Source organism: Leucopleurus acutus, assembly GCF_964270905.1.
Source record: "Leucopleurus acutus genome assembly, chromosome: 4".
NCBI lineage: Eukaryota > Metazoa > Chordata > Mammalia > Artiodactyla > Delphinidae > Leucopleurus > Leucopleurus acutus.
The window spans coordinates 36,807,089-36,830,134 of NC_139146.1; the positions used below are offsets into that span (position 1 = coordinate 36,807,089).

The 23,046-nt window shown below is 46.5% G+C and overlaps 1 protein-coding gene across 1 annotated transcript in view; it reads right to left on the reverse strand.

Annotated features, from left to right (window-relative positions):
* STK32B (serine/threonine kinase 32B) overlaps positions 1 to 23,046 on the reverse strand; it is a 354,328-nt gene that overhangs the window by 214,879 nt on the left and 116,403 nt on the right. The window contains exon 3 of the mRNA XM_082838226.1: positions 18,301 to 18,452. Coding sequence (XP_082694352.1) covers positions 18,301 to 18,452 — 152 coding nt within the window. The remainder of the gene's footprint in view (positions 1 to 18,300; positions 18,453 to 23,046) is intronic.

A 23,046-nucleotide genomic window follows, 5' to 3' on the forward strand; every position in this document is an offset into this window, starting at 1 on the left:
GGCAGGAAATGAAGATATAAATGCACATGGAAGAATGAACGTCCTTCAACGTGTGAAGAACTCAGGCACTGTGACATTTAATAATATACATTTAAAACTTAAGCACTAGGGCTTCCCTGGTGGCGCAGTGGTTGAGAGTCCGCCTGCCAATGCAGGGGACACGGGTTCGTGCCCCGGTCTGGGAAGATCCCACATGCCGCAGAGCGGCTGGGCCCGTGAGCCATGGCCACTGAGCCTGTGCGTCCGGAGCCTGTGCTCCGCAACGGGAGAGGCCACAACAGTGAGAGGCCCGTGTAACACCAAAAAAAAAAAAAAAAAGTAAGCACTAGACATTAGTCCCATTTTACAGATGATGAAACTGAGTCTCAATCGATCATCCCAAGTCCTGCAGGCAGTGACCTGAGACTCAAATTCAGGCCTGCTTGTCTGAGGGTTTTTGCTTCTTAAGGTACCCTGTAGCCTCTGTAATGTGGTTTAGCTCTGAGCTTCCTTTCAATCACAGGGGAGAGGATGACACAGCCAGATACACAATTTTCATTATCAGAATGAAGATGTTTTCTAGTTCCTCGGGGAAATCAAACTTTTTTTCCAAACACTGACTTCAAGAAAGGCATCACTCACATAGCAGCACTATTCACAACAGCCAAGACATGGAAACAATGTAAATGCCCATCAACAGATGAATGGATAAAGAAGATGTGAGATATATATATATATACACACACACACACACACACATATAATGGAATATTACTCAACCATAAAAAAGAATGAAATAATGCCTTTGCAACAACATGGATGGATCTAGAGATTATCTTAGTAAGTGAAGTAAGTCAGAATGAGAAAGACAAATCCCATATGATATCACTTATATGTGGAATCTAAAATATGACACAAATGAACTTATCTACAAAGGAGAAAGAGACTTACAGACATGGAGAACAGACCTGTGGCTGCCACAGGGGAGTGGGGTAGGGGAGGGATAGATTGGGAGTTTGGGATTAGCAGATGCAGACTATTATTAAAGAATGAATAAACAACAAGGTCCTACTGTATAGCACAAGGAATTATATTCAGTACCCTGTGATAAACCATAATGGAAAAGAATATGAAAAAGAATGTGTGTGTGTGTGTGTGTGTATATATATATATAAAACTGAGTCACTTTGCTGTACAGCAGAAATTAACACAACACTGTAAATCAACTATACTTCAAAAAAATACATTTTAAAAAAGAAAGAAAGAAAGGCATCCCTCAGATGGGATCAGAGAAAGCTTCACAGATAAGCACTGGGCAGGGTTTTGTGGTGCAAATAGTAGCTCATCAGGTGAACAGGGTTGGGAGAAAATTCAGGAAAATGGAACATCCCATGCAAAGACCTGGACAAGTGTCTGAAACCACTTGGTGTTGATGCTTGGCTCCCAGGAGTCCAGTACTTGTGGAGCTCAATGTGAGGTTAACTAATCTAATCACAATTTTAAGTTTAGTCAAGTTGGAAAACCAAGGGGAAGTGAAGAGAACATTTAATTTAGAGATGGATAATAAAATCTTATTAAGGTGGGCTCCACTAATTTGGAATATGGAGCAACTCAGATAGGTAAAACGAAGCATTTGAGGAACTGATTTATAATGTAAGCAAGATTAGACGCATTAATTCCAAACCACACAGGCTACTAATAGGTTTTCAAATATTCAGGAGTACATGGTCACATAGCAACAAAGATATGCTAATGACAAACACTTAATACATTCATTAAAATAGTTCCCCATGGTACCGCTCCTGTGTACACCTTATTAGACTTTCTACTTCCCACACCGTGTTGATGTGCATGGGCCTGCCTCACTTTGAGCTGCTTTTGCACAAATCACCATCACGCATCCTTAATTAAAATGACATTCACTGCACACCAGATGTTCCCCAGACTTGTGGTTGAGAAGGGCAGCTGAGGCCACCCATCTGAATTTTAACATCCCACAAAGGATCTCCATAAGGCCTGAGACTCCTTTGAGTTTCCCATCCAGACGTGAAACCCGAGACTGGCTCAGGGTTCATCAGAAATCTCATTACTCCCAGTACAGATCTCAAGGGTGCGAATAAAATGGAAATTGTCAGAGTGGTTTAGACTGATTTGCCCTCTCACTGCACCTCATACAAAAGCGCAGAATTCGGAGGGAAAGACAGGATTAGCCACCTCCGTATAAACGCTGTGCACAGCAGGAATTCTAAACCAGCCTGACACCAAGATCTGCCATTGTGGGAATTCCCTGGCGGTCCAGTGGTTAGGGCTCCGCGCTTTCACTCCCGAGGGCCTGGGTTCAATCTCGCAAGCCCCACAGTCCGGCCAAGGAAGAAAAAAAGAAAGAAAATTAAGATTACCATTGTGTCTCCCACAATTTATATTTTAAGCAAATGATCAGGGAAGCAGATAAAGTTTTATAATCATAATAATAGCTGAGTTTGAGATTTAACCATTGTTGGGCACCCTGCCCTCATTTTACATAGATTTTATGAAGTTCCTACTCTGTGAAGTAGGAGTACTCCATCACAGGAAGTGGTTAGGATGACACGGGATAACACATTTTAAAGAGAAACTGATATGCAAAAAGAATGCAGTGCATTTTAGATATTGCTATTATTGTCATTGTTATTTGCTGAAAAAACAACAACACGTGTTCTACCATGAAACATAATAGTGAGATTTACTCTAGGTGGCATGAGGCACTGTTGATAAATTTAATAATATAATTAACCAGACTTCGAGATCAAAGAAACCAAACACCTAAGCATCCTGATGATTCTTCAAAAGGCATCTGATAAAATTCAAAGTCAACGCCAAAGATAAAAAAACTCTTAGGAAAACAAGAATTAAAGGATAACATCCATAAGGTTATCCATGCACTCAAACAAGGGAACTAGTTAAGAGGTAGAACTGTTGGAAAAGTAGAATATGTTGACTCATCATTCATTCATTTTACCAATATTTCTGGAGTGAATTCTTTGTGATCAAGTGCTGGTGGCCCAGAAATGATGCATTCATTCTGAAGGAGGAAGTAAATAAACCACTAAATGAATTTAATTTAATTTCTGATGGTGACATATGATCTGAGGAAAATGATCCAGAGTATTGACAAACAGATAGAAGGGCTGCAGTCACAAGAACCTTCCCGTCACACATGTCCCTCACTGCCTGCAGCAACTAAAGGGATGGCACAGAGTTCAGCCTGAAACCCATTGGTCCACCCACCACCTTGCCACATAGCAAAGTGAGACCAAGAGGATGCCAAATGATGAGAGACGGTCAGCCCCAGACAGTGGGTGACCTACAGAGCTGGGAGCCTCCTCTCAGCTCCGCCCACAAACCCCGCCCTGCATCACCCCCACAGGCTGATGATGTGCTAAGGCCACAATCTCTGCTGGCCACAATTCTTACTTTTTTCTTCATTTGTTACCTGTCTGCCCCTGCAGGCAACTGAGCCTGTGAGTCCTAATTTGACATGGTTCCTGGTCCCAAGGGCCTGAGGGTAAGGGTCATTTCTCAAGCCCACCTGCTCATAGAAAGAAGCCAACTGAGGTCCTGGCAGATTGAGTCCCTGCTGCTTCTAAAGAGGTTTGAGTGGGGGTAAGGGGATTTGCCATGGCGTCTACCATCACTGATCCAGGGCAGTGGAGCTATGTGCTTATCTGAACTCGGACTGATTCCTCACGACATTTTCATTGCCTACATGCCCCACATTAGTTCTTCCTTTTGTTTTCTCGCTTAGTAATATCTTATCTTGAATTTTAAAAAATTTGTGTGAGTGGCTTTAAGTAATTTTGGAGCAAAACAATAGGGTAGAAAAGGAATAGAAAGAAAAAGAGAGGGGGAAAAAGAAAGAGTAAGAGAACCCTGCAGAGTGGTACCTGGCTCACGTCAGGTCATCAGCACCCAGTATCATTGAGGATGTGGGCCGTGTATCGCAAGTGCTACCAATAAGATGATCCCAGGTGCCTTTGGTGTGGCACTGAATGCCATCTAATGAAGAGCAAAGGGCTGCTCACTCCAATTCCAATTGCATTTCCATCCTGATTATATCAAGGGGAAGGTCTGGGTTTGATGCCAGCTTCTCTTCAACACTCTCCTACTACCTGTCAATCTCCATTTCAAGCAATGAAAAGACCTGATCTCAGGTTCGCCATCTCGGCAGGCAACAGTATTTAGTTAGAATCTAATGATACTATATATGTTTCATGGTATAAATTCTTAGTGTTGCTTTCTATTTAAGAAAACAGAGGATGGTTTTGTACTCATGGGGTAATACCAAGCTTTTAAGATCAAGTTAATCTAAATAAAAAAGTGAGCTGATATAAAAATGTTAAGTCCATAATATGCAGGTCGTTCTTAGATACGAAGACGTTGTACATATCATCATGAGGGACCACTATGGGGTCTCTCCAACCTCCTTCTCCAGGAAGTCACGGAATCAATTTATCGCCTGGAAAGTGGATAATCACTTTTCAAGGTCATTTCAACTTTTTTTTTTTTTTTTTTTTTGCTGGTTGAAATGTGCCTGGGGAATCTCAGGTTGCTAGCATTAGCAGGGCATGGAGGAAGGAGAGGTAGCAGCAAAAAAGGCTGGAGTAAACGTGAATCTTACAGAAATATATTTTACAAATGCCTCATTCCCCCACTTCAATGTGAGCCAACAGCCATAGACCTATTGTAAAGAACACATTGGCGAATCAAAGGTACGTGCCCTGCCAATCAAAAAGAAAACGCACTTCTGTTATGAATTATGGAGAACATAATTAAAAATGAAAGAAATAAAAGGATTTTTGAGATCGAGAAGCATTTAAGTGCATTGTTCTGTTGCTGAGGCACATATGTTTGCATATTAAACTCAGCACGTTATGGGGCTAATTTATCATCCATGCAAAGCGTGTTCTCCCGTGCTAGAAGCCAGGGGTACAGACATGAAAAGGCATGGTCCCCGCCCCCAGGGACACACTGGGAGAACAGGTAGCTCCCCATTTCTTCCCAAACATCCCTCCCTTTTCTCTCCCACCCATTGAGAGACTACTACGTCCCAAGCCATGGATTGGGTGCAAACATCCAACAAATGGATTATCAAGTGCCCACCTGTGCCAGATCCCGTTTTAGGTACTGGAAACACAGCACATGAGATACACAGGACCCTGGCCTCAGGGAACTCATATTTATTCTGGGAAAAGTCTGTGAAGTAATGAGCAAACACCAGAGGCAGAAAGGAGCTGAGCTTTCTACATAAAACAGGGTGACGTGACAGAGAAAGCCCGGGAGCTGGATGAAGCCAATGGTCCAGGACGGCCTCTTGTGAATGAATGAGCCATGACCCTCTTTCGAGATTCTCGGATGGAACAGTCACAGGGCAGACTCTGAGAAGGACCACACGAGAGCACTAGCCGCGTGCTGCGGGGACCCAGAGGAGGGAGCAAGGATTTCTGCTCTGCACGGAGGTGCTGATCAGGGATGTCTCTGGAGGATAAGGGTTTCTGACTGTGGTGGCCTTTGTAGGTTTCCAGTTCAACGTGTCAACAATCCAGCAAACACATTTGGCTGCTAAGTCCATAAACATCCTGAAATCTCTTCTTGCACGTGTGTCGGGAACACGGCTCCTCCCGTCACCACCTTTTCAGGATATTTCTCCCAGTTTCACGCGTGACTGATAATGTGGCTGGAAATAAAAAACCCAGTGTCACCTGTGAAGAAGTCGCCCCTGGGAGCCATGGGTGGGTTCTTGCAGGGCAGGGGCCCCAGGTGAGGGCACCGACCCCTTGGAATACAGAAACGCAGCCAGAAGAGGGACTCACAGAGAAGCAACATGTCCACTTATGATTCCCGATGAGCATCTGCACCAGCTGGACGGCGGCCGAGGCTTCCACGGAGCGTGCGAGGCCGGGAAAGTGGTGGGAGATGCTCAGGCTTTGCAGTGAGACAGACGGGTTACAATACTGACTCCCCAGCTTAATGGTCCGATGATGCTGGGGAAATGGCTCCACCTTCCCAGATCTGGGTCTTTTCATCTACAGATCGAGCTAATGATGCTCACTGCATGCCCTCCCCTCTCCTTGCACAGGAAGAAGGCCCATGATCCACTGGGGGCAAGGGGCTGAGAGGTGGAAAGGAGTGAATGAAGTCTAGTCTTGCAGAGGCAAAGTCTTACAGCAGAGAGGAGGGGTCAACACATTGTCAGGGTCACGTTCAGACAGGGCATCAGGAGTCATGGAGGACAGTGATGGTCCACAGAGCTCTCAGGGGTAGCCAGGAAGGCCCTGGGGACCAGGCTACCATGTCGCAGGAGACTGTGAGGCTGTGATGGTCCCCTGGGAGTTGTGCACGGCACAGGTATCCCTCGGGATCCAACAGCAGGAAGAGTGGCCCTCGAGGTCCCTTGTGATGGGTTTTCTAAGAAAATATCACCATTCTGGACTGAGGACCTTGCAAATCTCCACTCTGCCCTTCATGAGCAATGTGGTCTTCCACTGTCATTTCCCATCGCCTCTCAAACAGTTCTCAGGGCAAAAGCACAATGGCCATTTATCAACGAAGCACGCATTCCTGAGAGTCAACAACGACTCTATTATATTCTCTGTGCATCTCTACTGTCCAGACATAATTCCTGACTCCCGGGGCCCTGCGAGGCTCCTGGTTCTGTGGGAGCCGCATGCGGCTGGGGGAGCACGTTCAGGCATCCTTTCCTGTCCCCCGTGGTATCTGTCACTGGCCTGGGCACAGCAGTTAACCTGAGTGTGGAACAGAACTCTTTTCTTTAACCATGAATGTGCGGCCTCTAGTTTTACATGTTGAGATGTATTTTCATTAAGCCCGTAATTCTTTGGATTTGATCACACAGTCTGGGTCATTCTGCTCTGCTTCTCAGAGCTGGCTCTGCTTGGGCCCAGTTTTCAGCCCACAGGGCAGGCTGCAGTGGTCCAATCTCACACTCACAGAGCAGGAGAGACAATTCAGGCTACTGGCTGTCATAATGGTTAAGCAGCAAAAAGTCTTCCTTAAACGAAACCAAATGTAGAACATTACGAAACAGGAATGCAGAATGAGGCAGGACAGAGGCCTGATCCCTACACATTCAGCCCCATCAGCCCCAAGTAACCTCTAAGGAAGTTCCTGGGTCCCCCAGGGCTCCAGGGAAACCAGTGGAGAGAGTCTAAGGCCTTCAGGCCACGGAGGAGAAAACTGTATCCAGAGAAGGAAGGTATCAAATTTCAAGTGAGTGGATAAGATCCCAATGGCAGGTCTCAGTTTTCCCTCTGAAATTCCCACACTATTTCCAAAAACTCTTATCGCATCAGCTTGAAAAATGGAGGTGGTGGAAAGTATAAGTTCTGGGTGAATCCCGGCTCTATCCTGTTAACTGTGGGGCCCTATACAATCAATCACTCAGCTTCTCTGAGCCTCAGTTTCCCCGTGTGTAATAACCCCTGCCATGGCGACTTGCTGCGAGCATTGGGTGCCGTGAAATCCCCAAGGTGCCACTTGGTCAGGGAGTCTCCCCGATGCCACAAAGGATGCCAAGTTTCCTCTTCCTTTACAATGTCAGTTTCCTGTGCACGTGCACTCCCTTCCCAGCACTTGCCAGAATCTCGAATTGTCCATGTTTTTATAAAGTTATTGGATTTTTGCCTGTCTCCTGTCCAGACTGGAAAAGGGGCTGCTCCGCGCAGGTGAGGCCACGCCTATTTTGCTCTGCGCATATCACCAGCACTTAGGACCACGCCCAGCACGCGTAACAGGCGCTTACTAAACAGGCGCTGAATGAACGAACTCGTGAACCCAAAGGCAGGGGGCGCTGGTGCAGAGCGCGCTGGTGCAGAGCGCGCTGGTGCAGAGCGCGCTGGTGCAGAGCGCTAGTCCAATGCACGGTCTGCTTATTCACAGCCCCGAACCCCTCTGAGCCTCAGTTGTCTCTCTGCAAGATGGAGAGGCACCGTGGCTCTTGACAAGGCCGTGGGAACAATGAACGGGATGACTCACGTGGAACCCCCAGCACAAGCCAGGTACCCAGCAAGTGCTTAATAAAGGTTCGCTATTAGAACTGCTTCCATCATTACCCGTCAGAATATAAAAGGTCACTTTCCTTCCTCAGCTTCACAGACTTACTCTGGATCAGAGGGAGGGGTGGAAACACCATTTGTTCAGATTAGCAAAATCGTTTCTATTGGGTTTAGAAGACTAGAGCGTTTGATCTTGGTTTTGGTTTCCAGGTCAGTGTGGGTCGGTGGGAGTGAAGAACCAAGGTGGCTGCCATATATGGCTCCCTGAATATCACGTGTTGGGGAGGCAGGACATTTATTCATTCAGTCCTTCATTCGGCAGGTACTCACTGAGCATCTCTTTGATGCCAAGACATGTTTCTGAGCGCTGGGAAGGAGCAGTGAAAATGCAGACGAGTCTGCCCTCCTGGAGCCCTTCCTTCGTGTGTGTGGTGGGGGTGTGTGTGTGTGTAGGAGACATAGAAAAATAAACAAGTTGAATAAGTAAAATGTATCACGTGTTATAGGGTGAAAAGTACCATAGCATATAAAGCAAGGAAGAGGGTTAGTGGGTTAGGGGGGCTGCCAGCCAGGGTGGGGAGGAGCTTATGATTTTAAACTGGGTGGTCAGCGAAAGAGCTCAGATAGGAGGTAACATTTGAGAAAGATCTGCAGGAAGTGAAGGTGTGAGCCCTGCAGGTGTCTAGAGGAAGTGGTCCCAAGCAGAGGAAACACCGGTGCAAAGACCAGGAGTAGGGGTGGAAGCGAGGAGTGGGGATTGGGGGGGGGGCGTGCCCAGCTGTTGGAAGAACATGGGGAGCTGCCACGTGACTTTCAAAAACTTGAGGAACAAGGGCGCCACAGTCTCCAATTTAATTAAGCTCACTACAGAGGGTAAATGCTTCCTAAATGTATTACGTTCTAATGCAATTTTTGTATCGCTTTGGGATGTGAACTTAGCATAAAATTGCTCCTCACTGAGCATCCCTCGTCTTTATCTGCAGTCCTTACATGTATAACCGCATTCACTGCCTTCCACTGGCAATTTCATGCATACAAACTGTGCCTGGGATTTACAGGCTATTACCCATCCTTCAGTTTTTCTCAGAAGGAGGTATATTAATGTATATCTCGCTAGCATATTATCAATTCCACAGGGCTTTCATTCACTGGTCCTCATGTGATTTGGACTTCACAAAGTCCAAGGAAGGGAGGGAGGTATTATCCCCATTTTAAAGATGAGGAAACTGAGGCTTTCCAAGAATACCATCCTAGGAAGGGGAAGGACCATTTTTTGTCCAGTATCCAACTACTGTATTTCTTCTTTTTAATTCCTCTCAAGGTATCTCTTTCATTGCTTATTCATCTTAGGTTCATGAGGCTTATCCCCGGGCCTGGCTCCCAGAAGTTGGTTTAGGAAGAGCAAAAGCTTTGGTGTTAGATCTGGGTCTATCAGAGTTGTGCTGGAGCTGGCTCATACTGGCTCATGAGAACTGCTGAATTTTCAGAAATTTTATAAGCGGGTCAACATGCTGTTAGCTTGAAATCAACCATGTCTTAGTCTGTTTGTGCCGCTATAATAGAATACTATAGACTGGGTGGCTTATAAACAACAGAAATTCCTTTCTCACAATTCTGGAGGCTGGAAGTCCAAGATCAAGGTGCAGACAGATTCGGTGTCGGGTGAGCATCAGCCTTCCGGCTCATAGATGGTTGTCTTCTTGCTGTGTCCTCACATGGCAGAAGGGGAAGGAGTGAGGGAGCTCTCTGGGGCCTCTTGGAGGGGCACTAATCCCATTCATGAAGGCCCCACCCTCATGACCTAATCATCTCCCAAAGGCCCCCACCTCCAGATACCATGCCATTGAGGGGCTAGGGCTTCAACATACAAATTTTGGGAAGAGATATACATTAAGTCTATAGCAGGCCATGATGGGACTATGTGCACCACGGAAATCAGCTGACTCTACAAATCGGGACTTGCTTTTTGTCCTCTTGGACAGCTGTTAAGCATTTCCTGGTACATCGTTGCCTCTAATCCCAGTGCTGCCTCTTGTCAGCTACATAATCTTACACAAGTTATTTAACCCACCAGTCCTCTGCTTCCCCAACTGTACACTGGGGACAAGAACATCCATCTTGTAAGATGGTTCTGAAGATTAACCAGGATAAAATAGGAAAAGAGCCATGTACCATAGGTGATCCATAAAGGATAGTGTTACCAATATTTTAGGCCTTGATGAAGTGTGGGAAGACTTTAATGATTCCCCAAGGACCAAGTAGAGTCTTTTTTTTTTTTTTTTAAAGATGTTGGGGGTAGGAGTTTATTAATTAATTTATTTATTTTTGCTGTGTTGAGTCTTCATTTCTGTGCGAGGGCTTTCTCTAGTTGTGGCAAGCGGGGGCCACTCTTCATCGCGGTGCGTGGGCCTCTCACTATGGCAGCCTCTCTTGTTGCAGAGCACAGGCTCCAGACGCACAGGCTCACGGGCCCAGTTGCTCCACGGCATGTGGGATCCTCCCAGACCAGGGCTCGAACCCGTGTCCCCTGCATTAGCAGGCAGATTCTCAACCACTGCGCCACCAGGGAAGCCCAGGAGAGTCTTAATTACAGAAAAACATGTGGGAAGCATGAGGAGCAGTCAGAGAAATGGGTACAAGACGGTGCCATGTGGGGACAGAAGGTGGGGAATCAGAGGGCCCCAAAGACCACTGGTGGGTCCAAGTGAGTCCTGGCTTTCCCTCTGACCTTGGGCAAACTTCATGCCCTTCCTGATTGACTGCTGGATCTACCCCCTTCACCCACAGGAACTGTCTGATACACCAGGGCCCAACTCCACCCTCCTCGAGCCCCGGAGTTACACAGCATGACCTCTGGCTCCTCATGCATCCCTTTCCACGGTTCAGCGCTGACCCCCTGGATGCCAGAACGCAGCTGGGACATCTTGTAATCCACACTCACCCCCTTCAGAATAACAAACCTAAGAAATCTGCCATCTTGAAAGCACAAACTGAAGTTACCAGTGATGTTAACAAACCTTGGAATAGAAAAGGATGAGAAAAGGACCCTGGATGAGTCAGCTTCACCTCTTGTGCCCTTTTATTAAGGGAGTTACCATGCTGATGGAGACTAAAGAAGATGATACTAATTGGAATTGGGAAAAAGCCCATGAGCATTTCCCATCTATGACCTCCAGGACATGGTGGACATTTGTAACCTCTATATTTTTTAAGTTACCCAGGACCCCAAAGGACAGTGACTACTTAAGATGGAAGGAAGAGAGCAGGGGAGCAGGGCCAACTGCTGGTTTAAGGTCTGTCCTCTCTCATCTGTAAGCTCTGTAAAGAAGGAGAGTGACTGTCTCGCTCATTGTTCTATCACCGATGCCAACACAGGGTTTGGCATGTCGTAGGTCCTTAACAAACACTGAGTGAATTAATTTATTGAACATTGGATGCTAGGAATACAGAGGTGAATAAAGCATGGTCCCATTCCCCAAGTGGCTCACTGCTAATGGAAGAAACAGATGTACAGATAGATAAATGTGATTGAGCTGCTTGGTACTGCAACAGAGTGCAGATGAAAGCACTGCCAGTTGAGGCCTGGGTGGCAATCCTGAGGCAGCTCGATAGAGGAATTGGTGCCTGACCTACAGACTTTAAGAGGCAGTAGTCATAAGGATTCTCTTTTTCTCTGGATCCTTAAAAATTAAGACAGTGCCTGGTACCCAGTAAGAGTCCAATAAATATCCATTTAATGAATGAATACTTGTGGGGGCAGAAGTTCTCAAAGAGAACAAAGGGGGACGGTGTTCCAGGCAGAAGGAACAGCACGTGCAAAGGCCCGGAGGGCTGATGACAGCAAGATGAATTACAGGTGCCACTAATCAGTTAGTATGGCTGGGACAAAAATGCACCAAGATGGTAGCAGGGGTGGGTGTCAGGAGGAGAGACTGACATAATGTCAAGAGGCCCGGGCATGGAGAGACATCTATTCTGTGGGCTTTGGGGAGTCATCGCAGAATTCTAATCAGAGAGTGGGCTCGGATTTGCACTTTGGTAAGACTTGCCCTGTGCTATAGACTGTGCTTATGTCCCCTCCCCCAATTCATATGTTGAAACTCTAGTCTCCAGTGTGATGGAGATAGAGCTTTCGGGGTAATTAGGTCATGAGGGTGGAACCCTCATGATGGGATTAGTGCCCTTACAAGAAGAGGCAAGAGAGAGCTCTCTCTCTCTCTCTCTCCCCCAGGTGAAGGCACAGCAGGAAGACAGCCATCTCTACACCAGGAAAAGGGTATGCATCAGAACTTGACCATGTTGGCACCCTGATCTCAGACGTCTCAGCCTGCAGAACTGTGAGAAATAAATGTCTTTTAAGGCCCCCGGTCTATGGTAGTCTGTTACTGTGACCTGAGCTGACCAAGACACCCTGTGTGGGGAAAACTGGTGATGGCTGAGTGTTGAAATGCTGGTTGGGAGGTTGTAGCGATATTCAAGGCCAAAGATAATTAGTTTGATGGAAATGAAGCTGCTCAGTGACTGGTGGTTATTTGTGAAGCGCTTCTATCCTTCATCAAAGGTCCCTGAGGGACCTTCTGTCTCTATCCTCCCCCCAACCTCCTTTCCTGCCCACTTGCTTCAGACAGATCAGCTTCACCTTTAAAAACCTCACACAGCTTTACTCTAATCTAAGGTCTCAATGCTTAAGAAAAACTAGCCACTAATTTAAGTGATTCTTTCTTGCCTGCGAGTGGCTCATGGAGAACTACGCCTTGACTCAGCCTTTCGCTACTCAGAGAAGGTTCCAGAAACACTTGCTACGAGAACAGTTTAAACTGATTGCAGGTATCTGTTCTCAGCCTATCCTGCTAGGTGTCCGTCCTCACAGTTAATCCAGCAGCAAACAGGGCAGGGGAGGCGCTGCCTAATTATAAACAGAACATTTTAACACTAGAGTAAATATAGTCAATCTGGTAAGCAGAATTGGATTTTGGAAATACAGTCTGAAAACACAGTGAACTACCTACCCACCACAATGTAATCAGGATAAAAATCTAGTACCGAAATCTCAAGACTCATCTTCCAACAGTCAGCATGTCCTCATGTTCCCCGCTGGAAGAGAAGGAGAGAACTGGTCCAGCCAGCCCCAGACTAACCTGAAAGACAGGTGCTAATCATATCAACAGCAGTGGAGGTCCCTGATCCAGCGGTCACCTCATGCCTGGGACCATGTGGATGCTTGTTATGTATTCCCCCATTTGGTCCTTATAGCAACTCTATCATGTGGTCATCTTTTCACTTCCATTTTCCAAATAAGGAAACTGAGACACGGGGGAGAATCAAATCACTCTCGAGCCCCCGTATTAGTCTGCTCAGGTTGCCATAACAAAATACCACTGCCTGGGAGGCTGATGCACTGGAAGTTAGTGTATTCTCACACAGTTCTGAGACTGGAAGTCCAAGATCAGGGTCTGGGCGTGGTCGTGTTCCAGTGAGGGTTCTCTTCCTGGTTTGCAGACAGCCACCTTCTTGCTATGTCCTCACATGGCAGAGACTCGCTCTCTCTCCATCTTCTTACAAGGCCACCATCCTTTCGGATTAGGGTTCCACCCTAATGACCGCGTATAACCTTAACAGCCACCTAAAGATCCTGTCTCCAGATATAGTCATATTGGGGGTTAGTCATATTGTGGGGCGGGAAGGGGGCGGGGAGGCCACACAGTTCCAGAGTAGCCGCTTTGCCTACAAGAGGCAGAGCTGTCATTAGAACCTGGGAGATCGGACCTCAGAGCCCGAGTGTTGAAACTCTCCCCGCCATCTCTCCCCTCCCCGTCATCTCTCCCCTCCCCGCCATCTCTCCCCTCCCCACCTCTCCAGGGCTCCCGCTAGTGCACAGCCCTCTTCTCTGGGGTGTGATTTTTCATTGCCTTTTTCCTTTGCCCCAGTTGTCTTAAGCCCCAGAGAGCAAAACAGCTTTGCTTCAGAACAGGTGAAAATATTGCACTTGACAACTCCACCTGGATCGTCCCGGGCTTGGGAGCACCCATCATTCGTTCTTTAGAGGGCAAATTGTCGTGAAAACTAATCAGTGCCCGGCCTTTGCCTTTGCCTTTGCCTTTGCCAGTTATAGAGCATGTCAGCAAAAGAGAAGAAGGACAAGGGGCGTAGTCAGGCTTTCCAAGTCTGCGATAATTCACTCTCCGTGTAATGAGATGAAAAGCTGATGTATAATTAATTTAAAGCAGTGGTGTCCTTATGAACCTGATGAGCAATCCCACGCCATGCTCCCTCCTAGCAGGGTAAGGGAGGCAGCAAACAGAAGCCCAGCAGGAGGGGCTGCAGGCAGGGAGGAAGGGGGTGTGGTGGGCTAAGCAGGGTAGGGTCAGGGCCTTCTCACAGCAGCCATGGCAGAAGGGTTGTGAATGTGGGCCATGATGCCAGACAGCCTGGGTTCAAGTCCCATCTCCTCCATTTATTAGTGGTGTGACTCAGTTACCCCATCTGTAAAATGGGGACAATAATAATAGGATGATAGCAGGAAACTAAAGAGGCCGTTAGGAGGATTAATAGCAGTTAAAGAAGACACTTATCAAGTACCTAATAAACGTTAGTGGTATTTGCCTACAAGAACTGGAAACCTCGGGGCACACTGGATGATCTTGAGTTTGAATCGCAATTCCGTTGATTCAGGTAAGATCATGAACTGCGTTGAGCCCTGCTTTGCTTCTTTGACAAATGGGGCCCAAACCCCTTGTCCCACAGGGCTGTTATGAAGACTCCAGCACAAGGATGTAATGTCTGGGTGGCAGGTGCCAATCACGTGGTGGGCACAGTCACTACTGTTTTCTGGAAACAGCTCCCAACCTCCCTCTGCAGATTCCTAAGACTCAGGTGGGACCAACCTCCTGGCCCCTTCCCCACTGCTTTAGGAAGGAGCACATGACCAGGTCAATCACGCCCGTGACCTTCAGCCTCTGCTGTGGCTGTTCAGCTAGTAGAAGTAGGAAAACCATCAGTCAGCATGAGTCGTGGCTCTGAAACACAGCCAGCACAGGGGAAAGCAGGAGATAGAGACCGAAGTCAGCTAGAATTCTAGACTTTTTAGGTATAAAACCCAAGAAATTCCCTTTGGTGTTGAAGCAAGTTTAAGTTTCTGCCCCCTGAGCCACACTTGTATGTAAAGTACACACTTGTATGTAAAGTACTCACACACTTGTATGTAAAGTACACACTTGTATGTAAAGTACTCACACACTTGTATGTAAAGTACTCAGTACTGCCCAGTGAATTAAGGACCCTCTCCTTTTCACTTATAGCTGGAAGGAGCATTCCTCTCTCTCTCTCTCTCTCTCTCTCTCTCTCTCTCTCTCTCTCTCTCTCTCTCTCTGTATCATCCATCTATTATCATATGTAGGTATACACATGCACACACACATATATACATAACCTCTTACAGTAAACAATATTTTCACTTACAGAAAATATACTGTCATATCTTTTCCTATCAGTTAACTCTCAAAACAGTGCTAGCAGTAAACAAGGTATTATTTTCACCATTAGCAGGTGAAAAATTGAGGCCAAAGAGTTGGAGACTCCAAAATCAAGCAGCAGGTTCTATCCTTTCTCGCTTACGATGGGAATCCCATGCCCTAAGAGGCCAACGTGCACAGGGAGCTTTCCCATTGACCCAGCGCTTACATGGAATTAAAGGGGGTCTGTCATTAATCTGCTGGCATCTTGGAGACCATGAACAGAGCATCGAAAAACGGTCCTAAAAAGGGAGGATGCCGACACATCCTCCCTCCTTCAACACACATCACAGTCCAGATGTACATCCCATGCCCTTACTCGGTCTGAGGAGTCTCCCCTGAAACAGTTCAAGCTCAGAGATCTTCGTCTCAGCATTATTTACATTGGCAAGATAATTAGAAACAGCCCTAAATAACCTATACGACAGGTTAGCGGTTAGATGTCTTACTGAACTTCTCCACAGTGGAAGGTTATGTAGCCATTAGAAGTGATTTACAGAAAGTGTGTAGTAAGGAGATAGTGCTCCTACTAGACAATTAATTTGAAAAAACAAAACCCAACATTGTTATGCATGGTTTTATATCAATGACATTTACAGTCATATTGATATGAGAAAAGAAGTATAAAAAGAATTACACACCGAAATGTGATCTGGTGGTGGTAGGATTCTGGATAATTGTTGCCTTCTTATGTATGTCATTTTCTGTATTTTGCAATGAACCTATGTTGCTTTTCTGATTAGAAATGATGCAGCCACAGTGGAAAATAGTACAGAGATTCCTCAAAAAATTAAGACTATAAGTACCATGTGAGCCAGCTGTCCCAATTCTGGGTATTTATCCAAAGAATACAAACACATTAATTTGAAAAGATATTTGCACTCCCATGCTCCTTGCAGTGCTATGTATGTATAATAGTGAAGATATGGTAAACACCTAAGTGCCCATCAACGGACAAATGGATAAAGAAGATGTGGTATATATATACAACTGATTACTATTCTGCCATAAAAATATAGATGAAATCTTGCCATTTGAAACAACATGGATAGAATTTGACGGTTATTATGCTAAGGTAAATACGTCAGGTGGAGAAAGACAAATATTGTATGATTTTACTCATATGTGGAATATAAAAAGCAAACAAACAAAAAATAAAGGAACAAATCAGATCAATGAAAAACAAACACGTACATACATACTGAGAATAGAGGAGTGGTTACCGGAAGGAAAGGGATGGGCTGGGGGAAGGGGAGTGAAATGGGTAAAGGGAATCAACTGTATGGTGATGAACGGAAGCTTAATTTTTGGTGATGAGCACACTGTAGGGTATATGGAAGTAGAAATATAATGTTGTACACATGAAATTTATGTAATGTTATAAACCAAATGTCACCGCAATAAAAAATAAATTTAAAACATTTCCTCGTGCCGCAATCAAAACATGAAGAGGTTTATTGCCCCCAAATAACTGAAGTGTTTGGGTGGCTGGAGACATGACAAATGCACACTTGTTACCCAGATTCTAGTGTATGACACACAGTATGGTGTTTGCCCACAGAAATGCCCAAGTCTGAGGCATCTGCTGGGCAGACTTGGATTTTCTCAAACAGGACAACTGATGTCCCTCCTTGTCCTATCACCCAGTGTTCAGAGTGCTTCTATATATGAAGGGCAAGAGAAATAATTGGTGATATTAGGGATTCAGGCTAGGCTAGACTTTCCCATCAGAAAGGATGCTCTGAAGATCAAAAGATGCAGAATGCAACTGTCAGATTTTGTTTCCTAGAATAGCCTGTCCTCTCCCCTTCAACAAAATCCAGCTCAGGAAACATTGATTAAGTGCCCCCAACATGTCTGAGGCTGTATTAGACTCCCAGAAACAAAGAACCAGGAAACAGTCTTTGTTCTCAAGGAGCAAGTGATTTCTTAGTAAGCACAGATAAATAAACAATAATTTGGGTTCAAGGTGATGCAGGCTATGTTGGGTCAAGCGCAGGTCAAGGTGGAGACATGAGGAGTGTTCACCCAGCCTGTGGGGCAGCGAAGGCTCCTCGCCTACGTACCTCGAAAGCTGAACCAAAGGAATGCACGGCATTTGGTCAGAGGAAGCTGGGGAGACAGGAAGGCGGAAGTTTCAGGAAGAGGAGACCTCACATGCAAAGACACAGAGGCAGGGAAACAACCAGCAAAGGGGCAAATCTAGGACACAAATTAAAGCAGATATGATAGCCAGGGGTGGGAGGGAGAGAAAGTTCCAGAACATGGCTCCTAGCGGGCCTCATCGGCCAGATTCAAAACCTGGAATTTAGCATGTCCACACCGGGCAGCCATCGTAAGTGAGTAAAACGTCAGCTCCTCATGTTCATGGCAAGTCCTGCTTGCCACGAACACTGTGGGTGTAATTTTCTAAAAAAGTTAAATTCCCCTTAGAAGGCTCCATTTGGCATCCTCTTATCACATTCTACATGTGTTCTCGAACATACAAAAACCTTCTCTTCTAAACCGATTTCAATTCTGATTCACCAGGTAAGAGGACCGAATGAAAATTAAGCCTATGTTTAATGATTTCATCAGAAAATGTACTCTACCGATTAGTCATCAGAAAGTGTACCCAACGAAATATTCATAGGAATATCTGAACCCAGAAAATTTCATTTCTTTCTCTCTACAGTACAGAAGCTTCCTTCTAGCAGAGCCAGATTTGCATTTGGCTCCATAATGAGGATTTCACCGGAGCCCTGGATGGAATCACTCACCACAGATTGACCAAGAAAGGATGCTCCAGCCCCTGCATGATCTGGAGCTCCCGGAAGACGTTCCGGACTTCGTCCCTCTCGATGCACTTCTGCTTGTTCATGTACTTCATCGCGTACATTTTCTTAGTGTCTCGCTTCTGCACGATGCAGACCTGAGTGACAGCCAAAAGGGAGAACATTCAGGCCAACGTTTCAAAGGAACAAAAAGGCAGCCCCTCACGGCATCCCTACTCCTGGGTTCAAGTCTTGGTTCTGAAATCTTGCTAGTGGAGCAGTGCTGGCTACGCCACAACCTCTCCAATATTTGCAAAATGGAAGAGCTGGACCAGATTCACCTGTTCATCAGGTATTTACACTAAGAAAGTGCTGAAAAAGCAGCTGCAGAAACAGGAGGGGGAAGAGGCAGCCCTGCACTCAAGGAGCTCATAGCCTGGGAGGAAAACAGACAGATGCACCCATATCTACGATGCTGAGATACACGTATCTGTGCCTCCCATGGCCCCCACCCTCCCCACTTCCACTCACACCTCCATCGCCAGCCCCGCTTCTCTTTGACCGACGATTCTGTCTGCCAGCAGAGCCCGCGTTGCTGTAACAGACTGGCGATGCCAAAGAGTGAAGGTCCACAGAAGCAACACTCGGCCCATGCAGGCAGCTGGGGCATCTACACCCCAGACCCCTTGTCCATCCCACGGCTCCCGGAGTTTGAGAGTTTGCCCACAGAGCTAACTGGCTTGACGGCACACCCTTACCAGCAGCCTCCTGCCTTTCCTTCCCTGACTCATTTCCCAACTCACTACCTGTGCCTGCTTCCTCTCCAGGGCCCTTGGGGAGACCCAAACTAAGGCACAGGGGCCCTGGGGGAGCAAAGGAGAAGTGGTGACAGCAATGGTGGCAGCTCCTGTACTGAGCACTCTACTTTGGGAGACTGAGCAAACTGTCTCCTTGATTATCTCACGTAATCCCCACCAGAACCTTGCGAATAAAGGCTCCACCTTCCCTTGAGCACGAGGAAGCTGCAGCCCCGTGTGCACTAGTTAACTTGCCCAGAGTTCAACAAGCCCCTCGGTGTCAGGACAGTGATTCAAACCCACAACAGTCTGATTTTTGAGTGACGCCCTTACTCACAAGGGGCAGCGCTGGGAGGGGGGACATGCTGTCAGAGAAGGCTCTCTCGGGGCACTAATGCCAGAGGGTGGGCATGAAAGGATGGAAAGATGGCAAAGGCAAACGAAGAGGCTTTTAGGGGAAAGGGAAGATATAAAGGAGAACATAGAGCCTTAGGACACCCGGCAAGGAGTATGGCGTGGCTGGAAAAAAGTAGCAGGGTGAACACGTCCTGTATTCCCAACATCCTGATGGGGAATTGTATTCATTTCCTCGGGCTGCCATAACAAAGTACCACAACTGGGGGCTCAAAATAGCAGAAATTTACCGTCTCACAGTTCTGAGCCAGAAGCTCCAAATTAAGGTGTTGCCAGGGCCGCGTCCCCTCTGCAGGCTCTCGGGGAGGGTCCTTCTTTGCCTCTTCTCATTTCTGGGGGTTGTTATCAATCCTTGATGCCCCTTGCTAGCAGCTACATCACATGAATTTGGGGACGGATACTATTCAACCCCGTACAGTAAGTAGTTTTATTACCCTCCCTTGACAGATAAAGGAAGAGAAGCACAGAAAGGTTTTAGACCTTCCTCACGCCTCAGGACTCAAACCCAGGCTCTCTGCCTTCCCAGGACGCACCAATGATGCAACCTCCCTGGGAACAGGTCTGTGATAGAGAACACGAGGGATATGGTTACGGGCCTGGGAATTCGGTGTTTTCTCTGGGCGTCCCAAGTTGGTCTTCTATTGGAAATTGGACCCCTTTTGCTCCGATGTGCTATGAATCTGAGGCAGATACAAGACGGTAGGGAAAAGCCTGAATTCCAATTCCCACTCTGGTTCTTGCTGCCTTTCTGAGCTTCTGTCTCAGCATCTGTCTGAACAGAGTTATCAAAGCCCACCCTGCCCCACTGGGGTGAAACTAAATGAGACCAAGGAAGTGGGAGTGCCCGGCTGTGTCTGGGGGATGATAAATGTCACCCGAATCTCAATGTCTTGAGAAGCACATTTCATGAAATCTCCAAAAGAATGCTTTTCCAGGCAGTACGATTAGTGGCATGAGGTTGAAGGCCCAAGAACTTTACCAGTGAACTTGAAAATATAAAACCACAGAAGGCAAAGGTGTGCTGGACAAAAGCCCCTTGGGGCCCTGGTTCGCAGGAATCGGAAGAGAGACTTCCAGAGCCCTGAGACCCACGTCCGCAGGCAGACACACGGGGGCAGATCATTCCACTAATTAGGGTTTCTCATCTCTCTCACTCCTCATTTGCCTTCTCAGAAGAGATGTGGAATAGACACGGTCTCTGCCAGGGCTGGAAGCCCTGAAATCCAGTTGGCTGCATCATCTCGAAAAGCTGAGTCTGGGCAACGCCCCCGTCAGAGGAAGACCCCTCCCAGCCCCAGCTCTTGTTGGTATGACTGACGAGGGGCAAAGGTGCTGAGAGATGGCTCTCACCTCCCGGGGCAGGGTAGGGGGGTGGGCGGGAAGGAGGAGGGTGACCCTCATAGCAGCTCGGAGACAGCTCAGGAACTAGCAGAGACTCGTCAAAATGGGATTAGAATTCTGGCTTTCAAAGCAGAGCTCAGGATTTGAATAGGGTTTGGAGGTCTGACTTTGGGTACCAGATAAGGAAGAGAGGTTGGTACAGGACGTTGCCTGGAGCTTGAAGGCTTGGATTTACAAGTCAAAGAAGAGGTTGAGGCCTGGGGTCTTGGCCAGCTCCATGCTGATGAAAAGGTGTGGCTGGCAATCTGAACATCTTCTTTGGAGAAATGTCTATTTAGGTCTTCTGCCCATTTCTGGATTGGGCTGTTTGTTTTTTTGATATTGAGCTGCATGAGCTGCTTGTATATTTTGGAGATTAATCCTTTATCAGTTGCTTTGTTTGCAAATATTTTCTCCCATTCTGAGGGTTGTCTTTTCATTTCGTTTATGGTTTCCATTCCTGTGCAAAAGCTTCCAAGCTTCATTAGGTCCCATTTGTTTATTTTTGTTTTTATTTCCATTTCTCTAGGAGGTGGGTCAGAAAGGATCTTGCTGTGATTTATGTCATAGAGTGTTTTGCCTATGTTTTCCTCTAAGAGTTAAAGGATGCTCAACATCACTAATCATTAGAGAAATGCAAATCAAAACCACAGTGAGGTATCACCTCACACGGGTCAGAACGGCCATCGTCAAAAACTCTACAAACAAGAAATGCTGGAGAGGGTGTGGGGAAAACAGAACCCTCTTGCACTGTTGGTGGGAATGTAAATTGATACAGCCACTATGGAGAACAGTATGGAGGTTCCTAAAACCTAAAAATAGAACTACCATGTGACCCACTATGCAATCCCACTCCTGGGCATAAACCCTGAGAAAACCATAATTCAAAAAGACACATGTACCACAATGTTCATTGCAGCTCTATTTACAATAGCCAGGACATGGAAGCAACCTAAGTGTCTATCGACAGATGAGTGGATAAAGAAGATGTGGCACATATATACAATGGAATATTACTCAGCCATAAAAATAACAAAACTGACCTATTTGTAGTGAGGTGGATGGACCTACAGTCTGTCATACAGACTGAAGTAAGTAAGAAAGAGAAAAACAAATACCGTATGCTAACACATATATATGGAATCTAAAAAAAAAAAAAAAAGGTTCTGATGACCCTAAGGCCAGGACAGGAATAAAGACGCAGACGTAGAGAATGCACTTGAGGACACGGGGTTGGGGGGGGGGGGAAGGGTAAGCTGGGACGAAGTGAGAGAGTAGCAATGACATATATACACTACCAAATGTAAAATAGCTAGCTAGTGGGAAGCAGCTGCATAGCACAGGGAGATCAGCTCGGTGCTTTGTGACCACCTAGAGGGGTGGGATAGGGAGGGTGGGAGGGAGACGCAAGAGGGAGGGGATATGGGGATATATGTATGCATATGGCTGATTCACTGTTATACAGCAGAAACTAACACCACACTGTAAAGCAATTTTACTCCAATAAAGATGTTAAAAAACAAAACAACAAACAAAAGTAAAAAGACAAAAAATAAAAGAAAAGGTGTGGCTGGGATCCCTTAACTTCCTCCTCTATAAACTGAGGGCTTGAATCTATTTTCTAAGGCATCTTAGAAACACTCTATGTTTCTCAGGAACACAGAGCTGGACGCGGGGTCTGGAGAGCTGGGCTCTGCTCATGTCCCTCTTGCACGTATCCCTGGCTCCTCTGCCCTTGCTTCTTCACTGGCCAAGCAAGGCAGGTAGCAATGGCTGACTCAACCTGACCAGGGGACAGAGCGGCTAAAATGAAAAAAAGACCGAAGACAAGTCTAAGGCACTGAGTAGAGACAAAGGTCTGCCGGCAAGTCTCAGAGACACAGAAAGAGTTTGGGTTCTCGGGTCACTCTGAGCGGGGCTTATATTCCAGTTCTTTGCTGTGCAACCACCCTCTCTGAGCCTCAGTCTACTCATCAGTAAAATGGGGGTGGTTTGTTCTTACTCCAAGGGCTGTTGTGAGGACATGGGAGGGGATGCTGTGAAGGGTGTGCTGTGGTGCTGTCATGTCGGAGGTACCGAATGGAGGTGAGTTTTCTTTACTTCCCGTAGGGTTATGGACATTTAATGCTCCCGGGACAGAGGCCTCTCAGCAAATGCAGTT